At 42.5% G+C, this 11,127-nt stretch overlaps 1 protein-coding gene and 1 non-coding gene across 2 annotated transcripts; both read right to left on the reverse strand.

Moving 5' to 3' along the window:
* Nucleotides 1–2,279: 2,279 nt before the first annotated feature.
* Nucleotides 2,280–10,848, reverse strand: chst14 (carbohydrate (N-acetylgalactosamine 4-0) sulfotransferase 14). Its single transcript, XM_078217404.1, has 2 exons — nucleotides 10,546–10,848; nucleotides 2,280–4,144 (listed from the first exon to the last, which is right to left on the reverse strand). Exons 1-2 carry the CDS (start codon nucleotides 10,783–10,785, stop codon nucleotides 3,326–3,328), a joined length of 1,059 nt encoding a protein of 352 aa, XP_078073530.1. The 5' UTR covers nucleotides 10,786–10,848; the 3' UTR covers nucleotides 2,280–3,325.
* trnay-gua (transfer RNA tyrosine (anticodon GUA)) lies at nucleotides 4,597–4,685 on the reverse strand. Its single transcript is given in 2 exon segments — nucleotides 4,597–4,632; nucleotides 4,649–4,685. It is a non-coding gene; the product is annotated as a tRNA-Tyr (tRNA).
* Nucleotides 10,849–11,127: the final 279 nt, after the last annotated feature.

The raw sequence follows: 11,127 nt of genomic DNA on the forward strand, positions 1-11,127 counted from the left end.
GAACAAGGGCAACTAGAAAGGGGCAATAAATGCTGGCCAGCCAGCAAAGTCCACGTCCCACGAATGAATACATTTAAAAACCTGAATATTGAAGGATACATGACATTTAGGAAGTACAGAAAACTACAAAAAGGTGGAGGGGTGGCTCTCTTAATTAAGGATGTTATTAGCACAGTAGATAGGCCTACATTCATTAAATCATGATGTTGAAGCAATTTGAGTAGAGATGAAAAATGATAGTTAAATAATTACTTGTGGGAGTGTTCTACAGGGCCCTAACAGTAACCATAGCATAGGACATGGTATAAATATTGTCAGGAAAGCACAGCAATACTTTTTTGGGAATTTTAATCTACATAGATTAGAAAAATCAGATGGGCAAAGATAGCCTAAATGAGGAACTTATTGAATGTTTTTGGGATAGTTTCAATAGCATGTTGTGGTGCCAATCAGAGAGATTATACCAGACCTGGCATTATGCAGATAGGTTTAATTAATGATATACTGAAGACACCCCTAGTTAGCAACAATCAAAATATGATTGTGTTTTACATTCAGTTTGGAGAGAAGAATGATTCTAAGACTAGTACTTAAATAAGGACAATTATGATGGCATGAAAGCAGAGCCAGCTAACATGAACTGGCAAATTAGGTTAAGGGATAAATCCATAGAAATGCAGTGGTAGACATTGAAGGGGATATTTCAGAATATGCAGGATACATTCCAAAGAGAAAAATTCCACCTACCATCCATGTTAACTAAAAAAGTTAAAGATACTATCAAACTTAAAGAAAATTGCTTAAAGATGAGTAGCAGGTCAGAAGATTGGACAGAATATAAAAGCAGCTAAGATTAAGTGGGGGTGGGTGGGGAAGAGAGTACAAGTGGCATAGTGGCTAGCACTACTGCTTCAGTGCCAGAGACCTGAGTTTAATCCCAGCCTTGGGTGATTGTGTGAAGTTCTCCGTGTCTGGGTTTCTTTCCACAGTTCAATGATGTGCAGGTTAGATGGAGTGGTCATACTGAATTGCCCCATAGTGTCCCAAGATGTGTAGGTTAAGAGAATCAGTGGGCTAAATACGTGGGGTTACGGAGATAGGATGGGGGGATGGGCCTGGGTAAGATGCTCTGTCAGAATCGGTGTAGACGTGATGACCCAAATGGCAGCCTCCTGCCCTGTAGGGACTCTGATTCAATGAAAGCTAACTAGAAATGTAAAAATGTTTTAAAAGGAAGTATTAACAAGGAGCGGTAGTCCTATACAAGATGAACCTGGGGAATTCATGGAAAGTATGACGACAAATTTATTTTGCATTGGTCTTCATTATAGAGGATGCAAGTAGTATCCCAGAAATAGCTGTAACTGAGGAAGCAGAAGAGAGGGACGACCTCAATATTACAATCACCAGGGGAGTGGTACTGAGTAAATTGTTGGGACTGCAGGTTAACCAGTCCCTGGGTCCTGTCCTGATGGATTTCCTGGGGTCTTAAAAAAAAAGTGGGTAGGGAGATAGCCAATGCATTGGTCTTAATTTTCCAAAATTCCCTAGGGTCAGGGATGGTTCCATTGGATTGGAAAATAGCAAATGTAATAACTCCTTCATTAAAAAAGAGAGCGAAGGACATGGGAAATACAGGCCATTTAGTTCAATATCTGGCATACGGAAAATGGTAGAAGCTATTACTAAAGACATTGGGTGGGATTTTACCACCTCACTCTTCCCAAAACCATATAATCCCACCCACGGTCAACAGACCTTCCCATAAGTGAGCACAATGGCAGAAGTTCATCTCTTTGCATAGTCAGAATGCGAAGGGCACCACGTGGTCATTTGGGAAATCCTATTGGAACTTCATTGCAATGAACCACCCAATCAGTTCCACCATCTGAAGCACATCTTCACAAGCCCTATTGTCTGCTCTATAATGGAGTGTGTGAAGCTGTGAGCAGCATTGTATCTCTCACAGTACTCAGCGCATTGTTTAAGCAAGGCTCTTATAGTTTAAAGTAACTTTTCTACTTGTCAATGCTGTCACTCTAGAAATAAACTTGAGCTTTGTTAAACCACCATAAATGTGAAGATTGGCACCATTCAGTTTATAATCGCTCTAGCTAGTATTTGGAAAACATTACAACCTGGTGCCAGTAATGAAGTACAGCCAACTGAATTCTGGCAACTCATCCAGATCATCAGATATTTTCAGACCAGGCATTTGAAGAAGTGTAACAAAGCAGAACACAACAGTCATCATTAGCAAATAAAGGAAACAAAATGAATGAGTGGTATTATTTTATTTGACCTGTAATATCTCCATAAAAAATATACCCATTATAAAAATTGTTACCATCAGCCCTATTTCCAACTAACTATTCCACAACGTGTATCGGATTTTGTTACTTATACATAAAATTCATCTTTCACCACCATTCTATAAAAGCAAGATGTGTTCCATGCAATCTCTTCATTAGAGGCCAGCATAAGCAATGAGCATCACAGCGGCCTATTGCACTGTGTACATATGCAAAAATCAAGCTTCAAATCTATATACATATACGTGGTCAACAACAGCTAATTCTCTATTGCATCGTTAAAGCTTTCGTCATGCTGCCAGAATTAAAAACCAGAGGGGTAGAAATGTCACTGTTTCGAAGTTTGAAACTTGCTTTTTTTACCCATTATAAAAGTGAAATTGAAAGGAAGACAGTGATCTGGACTTGGAAAAATATCTAAATTCCTCTGCAAGATTCATGGCGTTGCTATTCTATTCAGATTTTGATTGTGGATAGGATTGATTAATATACAATAGGAAATTGTAACAAGTATTACCTTACGACAATGATCAAGTAAACAGACAAGCAACTGCAGAATATTCTATTGACAAAAGAATAAGTGGAAAGTTATTTGAGGAGGAAAAGAAATAAAGGAAATTAAATCAATGATGTGTCCATACAGGGGAAGTAGAAGAATAAAATGTTCAAAAAGTTCAAAGATTGTTGCTGTTTCTTTAGACCATCTGAAGCAATGACTTTAAAGACAAAACAGTTATTGACAGTAATACTGGCTCTGAGCAAGAATCCACAAAATTCAACACTGATTTCTCAAAACCAACCAGTGATAGGTAAACTTAAGTTTCAAAATGTTTTGTCAGAGGTAGGGATTGTCACCACTCCATGGAGGTAACAATCCCAGTGTTGTACATGTATATAATGACATCACACAAAAGAAATGGTATAATACTTCTGTAATGCCAATGACCCTTTTATATTTAGAATATAAATAGGAAAAAGATTTTCCACCCACACAACTTAGATAACAAAGCCCTTCAATGTCTGCAATATTCGTCTGTAACATTTGGGAGAGGATAAGCGTATAATGAAAAATCTAGAATATACTTTGGTAAAAGTTCATTCAGAAGTCCTTGTGGCACCTTACATAGGTAGTAATGCAATGTCTCCTTAGTGATAGGTTTATACCATGCCTGCCTTTGGGGAAACTCAACACTATGTGGGGCCCCAACAGTTTGGAGTACATGGCGAGCATCGCTTTGCAACCGTTCATAAGAGCCAATGTAGTCGTACGTCACAGCACATGGCTGGCACAGATTGTAGATTGGCATCCAATGTTCATTCATTGTTTCCACATCTTCATCCACCAAGTACTGCAGAAATTCTGTAAAAGTAACATCATCTCCCCTGGACTGTCCCACATTTTTCCTATATCTTCTCACTATCTCCATTCCGTACCTTCGCTGGTATGCCTCAATTTCTCCAAACTTGTTTCTGTAAGCTGACAATAATCGCTCCATTGGGTCTCGAACAAACAAGAACTTATAGTAATGTTTCAACCTGTATTTAATTTCACTGTTTTTCAAGTCTCCGAGGAAGACCAAGTCATTCTTGTGGTCCATTTTTATCTGCACATGCACACTGTCCAGCGCACCGTTCAGAACTTTAATAACACGTTTCCAGTTAGAACATGCAACTTTGGGTACATAACAATACAAAAACTTATATTCATCATTGACCAGAATGTGCTTCAGTAAATTCCGTCGCTGGGACGAGGTTAAGTCCAAAATACTGTGTGGCATAGTTTTATGTTTGCACACATTCTGAAGAGTCCTGTTACGAATCTCTTGAATAATCTAGAAATAGGGTGGAAAACATCAGAGCAATTAGGACAATATAACATAATAACTTTTTCCAGACAAATGCTGGAATATGAACCAGTATTCAATTACTTAAGCCTCGGCTCAATGGTACCTCTCTCACCCCCAAGTCAGAAAGTTCAAGCTCCACCTGGGAAAAGAGCCATGCACAACCTAGGCTGAAGTTTCAATGCTGCACCCAAGGACTGTACTGTGAAGGCATAGGTCCCATCTTTCAGATAAGATATCCATTATAGGTCCTGTTTCTCCTCTCAAGTTCTCGTGACGTGCGGGCCAACATCAATTCTTCAACTATCACCAGTTTAGATACAAAAGACCTCACTGTCCTGCTTTTCAGTTTAATATTTAGACGACTTATGTTTGTGCAGGTTCTCCTGATGAGCTGATGTAATTTAGCAGACAATTAGGGACATCTTTTGTTGGAAGTGTCCTTCGAGCTGGATTTGAACCAGCGACCTAAGGATTTCCTGTGTTTATCCTCTACAGTCCTCCGCTCTACCAACTGAGCTATCAAAGGAGCTATAGATGGTGATGAACTCCATGGAGTGGTGACAATCCCTGCCTCTGACAAAACAGTTTGAAACTTAAGTTTACCCATCACTGGTTGGTTTTGAGAAATCAGTGTTGAATTTTGTGGATTCTTGCTCAGAACCCCAGTCTCTCGCATAACAGGCGGGGATACTAACCATTATACTAACGAGGAAGTGAAAAGCAGACAATTAGGGGAAAAAAATCTGATTTTTTTTCACAATGAACTTAATTACCTGCTTGTTTGCTTGGATGGAATCTATACTTCTAATTTAAGTGGCCAGCTTAGTGGCACCCCCATTAACAATGATCCCTCATTAATCATTCTGCATATAAAGTAGGAATTTAGAATGACGTTGAAGAGTTACTATATGTATGTGATGTCCTTAAATTAGCGCTCCTAACCTATGGTTTAATCGCAAAGAAAATCTACAAGAAAAATAGCTTCTCCTGGACTACCTGAGGGCCATATTAATTATTAGTAAAGATAACACAAATAGATTCAAAATTTAGGCAATGTGCTTTAAAGTTTATTTATTAGTGTCACAAATAGGCTTATATTAACACTGCAATGAAATTACTGTGAAAATCCTCTTGTCGCCACACTCTGGCACCTGTTTGGACACACTGGGGGAGAATTTTAGCACGGCCAATGCACCAAACCAGCACATCTTTCGGACTGTGGGAGGAAACCGGAGCACCTGGAGGAAACCCACACAGACACGGGGAGAACGTGCAAATGCCACACGGACAGTCAGCCAAGGCCAAAATTGAACACGAGCTGTGAGGCAGTGCTAACCACTGTGCCACCATGCCACTCTAGCCTGGCTACAGAAGTATTTTGTCAACTCATAACCCATTCTCTACCGACTAAGAACATAGGAGCAGGAGTAGGCAGTTCAGCCCCTTGAGCCAGGTCCGCCATTCAATACGATCATGGCTGATCTCATCTTGCCCTCAACTCCACTTTCCTGCCTGTTCACCATAGCCCTTCAATCCTTATTAATTAAAAATCTTTCTATCTCCTCCTCAAATTTACTCAATGTCCCAGCATCCACCACACTCTGGGATTGCGAATTCCACTGATTCACAGCCCTTAAAGAGAAGTAGTTTCTCCTCATCTGTTTTAAACCTGCCACTTCTTATCCTGAAGCTATGACCTCTCTAGATTGCCCCACAAGAGGAAGCATCCGCTCTATGTCTATTTTGTCAATACTGTTTATCATCTTATATGTCTCAATTAGATAGATTATAGAATAGATAATAGAATCCCTACAGTGCAGAAGGAGGCCATTCGGCCCATCAAGCCTGCACCGACAACAATCCCACCCTGCCCCTATCCCCATAACCCCACATATTTACCCTGATAATCCCCCTAACCTACACATTTTGGGACACTAAAGGGCAATTTAGCATGGCCAATCAACCTAACCCACACATCTTTGGACTGTGGGAGGAAACCAGAGCACCCGGAGGAAACCTACGCAGACGTGGGGAGTGTGTCTGTGTGGAGTTTGCACAGTCACCCGAGGCTGAAACTGAACCCGGATCCCTGGTGCTGTGAGGCAGCAGTGTTAACCACTGTGCTCATTCTTGTAAACTCTAGTCTTAAACTGCTCAATCTCTCTTCATAAGACCCCTCAGAGTCAGAGTCTTAGAGTAGTACAGTGCAATAAAGGCCCTTCGGCCCATCAAGTCTGCACCGACAATAACTACTACTGAACTTGCGCTAATCCAAGGGGCTGTTGCCTTGTGGATCCAGAACTGGCTTGCCTGCAGAAGGCAGAGAGTGGCTGTGGAGGGGTCTTTCTCTGCATGGAGGTCAGTGACCAGTGGAGTGCCCCAGGGATCTGTTCTGGGACCCTTGCTGTTTGTCATTTTCATAAATGACCTGGATGAGGAAGTGGAGGGATGGGTTGGTAAGTTTGCTGACGACACCAAGGTAGGTGGTGTTGTGGATAGTTTGGAGGGATGTCAGAAGTTGCAGCGAGACATAGATAGAATGCAAGACTGGGCGGAGAAGTGGCAGATGGACTTCAACCCGGATAAGTGTGTAGTGATCCATTTTGGCAGATCCAATGGGATGGAGCAGCAGTATAAAATGAAGGGTACCATTCTTAGCAGTGTAGAGGATCAGAAGGACCTTGGGGTCCGGGTCCATAGGACTCTTAAATCGGCCTCGCAGGTGGAGGATGCGGTCAAGAAGGCGTATGGCGTACTAGCCTTCATTAATCGAGGGATTGAGTTTAGGAGTCGGGAGATAATGCTGCAGCTTTATAGGACCCTGGTTAGACCCCACTTGGAGTACTGCGCGCAGTTCTGGTCACCTCATTACAGGAAAGATGTTGAAGCCATTGAAAGGGTGCAGAGGAGATTTACAAGGATGTTGCCTGGATTGGGGGGCATGCCTTATGAGGATAGGTTGAGGGAGCTTGGTCTCTTCTCCCTGGAGAGACGAAGGATGAGAGGTGACCTGATAGAGGTTTACAAGATGTTGAGGGGTCTGGATAGGGTGGACTCTCAGAGGCTATTTCCAAGGGCTGAAATGGTTGCTACGAGAGGACACAGGTTTAAGGTGCTGGGGGGTAGGTACAGGGGGGATGTCAGGGGTAAGTTTTTCACTCAGAGGGTGGTGGGTGAGTGGAATCGGCTGACGTCGGTGGTGGTGGAGGCAAACTCGTTGGGGTCTTTTAAGAGACTTCTGGATGAGTACATGGGATTTAATGGGATTGAGGGCTATAGATAGGCCTAGAGGTGGGGATGTGATCGGCGCAACTTGTGGGCCGAAGGGCCTGTTTGTGCTGTGGCTTTCTATGTTCTATGTTCTAATCCCATTTTCCAGCATTTGTCCCATATCCTTGAATGTTGATTCATCCAAATACTTCTTAAAGGTTATAAGATTTCCAATCTCCACTATCTTCCCAGGCAGCACAGTCCATTTTCTCACCACCCTGTGATTTTTTTTCCCTCAAATCCCTCTTAATCTCCTGCTCCTTGCCCTAAAACTATGCCCCCTCGTGATTAATCCCTCAACCAAGGGGAACAGCTGCTTCCTATTCACTCTGTCCAAACCCTTCGTAATCCTATACACCTCAATTCCCCCCTCAGCCTTCTCCACTCTAAAGAAAACAATCCAAGCCTATCCAGCTTCTCCTTATAGTTCAAATGCTCCATCCCAGGCAACATCTTGGTGAACCTCCTCTGTACTCCCTCTACTGCAATCACATCCTTCTTATAGTGAGGTGGCCAGAACTGCACACAGTACTCCTGCTGTGACCTAAAATTCTGTACAGAGTAAACTCGATGGGCTGAATGACCTGCTTCTGCACTGTAGGGATTTTATGATGTATTAATATTAATTCCATCAATTAGTTACAAATCTAAAGGAGAGATGACAAGAGATGCCCCATAATATTTTTTAAGTATTCCAAAATACCAGTCTTTGTGCAAATCTTTCCACTCCCCAAGCAGAATACAAATCTCTATTGATTTGAAGTTTAAACAAATTCAGTCAGGCAGTCTATACCACTAAAATCAGTTTTACAATTGTATGTTATTACTGTTCCTAAAGTTTGAAATGCTAAAATGACTTCCTCTCAATCCCATCAGCATCAGACAGTTAACATAAACCCAATGTTAATCATTACAATGTTTTATTCTAGCACATCTGCTCATGAATTATTCAAACAATCATATTTACACATCACAGCTTTGGATACAAAAAAGCCCTAGTGATACACAGACTACAAATGAAATAGATGTCACTGGCAATATTGAACAGTTTATTTCTCTTTTTAAAATCAATCCTTGTATTCTCATTAAAAAACTGGTAAACCGAAGAATTAGATAAGTATCATTGTTGATGGTAAAAATACTGCAATTATATCTAAGATCTGAACTGTTATAAATTCCAAAAGACATGGGTGGGTAGCTATTCAAAAGAAAAGTTGTGCTATCGTTTCAGATAGTGTTTTTTCAAATTCTATGTGGCAACAGAATAACTAACCATGGAGACAACAAAGTCATACAAGTACTGACAATGTCTGGGAACATTTGGTCAGAAATCTGGTTATCATACAAGGCCCCCCTCCCTGCAATGTCCTTTCAGACCATCAGTGGACTGGGGACTAGGTTGAAAATCTTTGGGGATGTTAATTTTATAATCTTGTTTGATAAGGTTTGTTTGAAAAATCACAGGGATGCACGATTGAATTCCAGAGGTTTGCTCCTGCTGTCAAATCTCCAGATACAAAGCATAAATCTGTCAAATCATTCAAAATCTTCTTGGTTTCTAGTGCTTCAGCACCTTTACATGTTGGAATGTTTATTCATGAATCCTGCTTTATTGCACGCTACCAGGCATAAAATCTCTGCAATGCAGGAGGAGGCCATCCGGCCCATCGAGTCTGCACAGACCACAATCCCACCCCAAGAATGTGCAAACTCCACACAGACGGTGACCAGAAGCCAGAATCCAACCCGGGTCCCTAGCGTTGTGAGGCAGCAGTGCTAACGGTGTACTTTGCCACCCCAAAGAATAATTCTGGTTGGCTCTAGAATAAGCTGCTCTTGGAAATTGTCCTGAAAACACTCTTATGAACTCAACATCTTCCAGGCTCCCTTTGCCAATCTGCTTCATCCAACATAGTAAGGAGTCTAACAAAACCAGGTTAACGTCCAACAGGTTTATTTGGTAGCAAACGCCACTAGCTTTCGGAGCGCTGCTCCTTCGTCAGATGGAGTGGAAATAGAGTAATGACGTGTGGGAGAATCACAGACTGCCGTGCGTATCACCAACAAGATCCACTGCAGAAACTCAAGAGAAGAGATGAGTTCCTGCAGTGGATCTTGTTGGTGATACGCACGGCAGTCTGTGATTCTCAGTCTGTGATTCTCCCACACGTCATTACTCTATTTCCACTCCATCTGACGAAGGAGCAGCGCTCCGAAAGCGAGTGGCGTTTGCTACCAAATAAACCTGTTGGACTTTAACCTGGTGTTGTTAGACTCCTTACTGTGTTTACCCCAGTCCAACGCCGGCACTTCCACATCATGTCATCCAACATATACAGATTAAAATCTCCCATATTAATTGCAGTGCCTTCCTTATTTCTTCCTGCATACCCAGTTCTACAGTCGTTACTGTTAGGAGGCCTAGAAACTATTCCCTCAAGTAACTTCTTTGTTTTGCTATTCCTCAACTCTATCCAAACTGATTTGACATCTTGTTCTGGATAAGGGTCATAGGGACTCGAAACTGTGTTTCTCTCTCCAAAGATGTTGCCAGGCCTAATTTTATCAGGCATTTTCTGTTTTTATTTCACATCTACCATGTTAGTCATCATGGTAATGGGGCAAAGTATTTTTTCAAAAATATTTCCACCATTTTACTACCATTGCCCAAGAGTTTATCCTGCATCGTCCTTAGTGTCCCTATTCATACATTTATTTAACAATTTACATGTCTGGGGAAGGCTACTTCCTTTCATATTCCATGATGATTTAATTTTGTAGTTCTTTGTATTCCTAATAGATGTTGACTTATTTCCTAACTGTTCATATTCTTTTTGCCATCCTCTCCTTTGTTGTCTGTGAATATATTTTCCTTTAGTAGCAATTACTCCCCTTATTTCTTTCTTCATCCATGGTGTTTTTGTTTGCTGGTTAGTTTGCTGCTGTTTTTCAGAGGGGTCCATTTCTCCAGGACTCTCGTGATGTTTACTAATTCTACCCCGGTACACTCGGATTAACTAGCAGTCCACACTGGTGGACTAAGCTGCAGTTACTAGTTAACAATCACTGGTTACACTAGTTCCCTGGGTTACCCTGGGGAAGGGGGTTGTTCTCACCTGGTAGTCCGGGTCCTCGCTCCATTGCCAGTCCTCCGCTGGGCTGACACCGGCTCTGGCTCCGCCGCTCCCCCGGCTCCGGGGTCCGTACGTGCGGCCGCTCAGTGTGTCCACCTCGGCTAACATACCCTTCTGGATCATGAGCAACAGCCCGCCCGACGCCACGATCACGCCGAAGGTCAGCATGGTGGGCAGCAGCACAGCCCTGCGAGCCGCCCGGGCCGCCGTCAGGCCGCCCATGGCCTCGCCTCGCCTCCGCTCCGCTCGCACCGGCCGTCCCGCTCGGCTCGGCTCCGGCCGCCAACACGCATGCGCCCCCGCGCGGCCCTCTGGGAGTTGTAGTCCTCTTACTTGCTGTTCAAGTCCATCATTCCGCATGTGCCGGAGTCCTCTCCTACCTGCTGGGTACCTGGGTTGATTTGATTTATTATTGTCACATGTATTAACATACAGTGAAAAGTATGGTTTCTTGCGCGTTATACAGATAAAGCTTCCGTTCATAGAGAAGGAAATGAGAGAGTGCAGAATGTAGTGTTACAGTCATAGCTAGGGTGTAGAGAAAGATCAACTTAATGCAAGGTA

The sequence above is a fragment of the Mustelus asterias genome, chromosome 1 (assembly GCF_964213995.1).
Source record: "Mustelus asterias chromosome 1, sMusAst1.hap1.1, whole genome shotgun sequence".
NCBI lineage: Eukaryota > Metazoa > Chordata > Chondrichthyes > Carcharhiniformes > Triakidae > Mustelus > Mustelus asterias.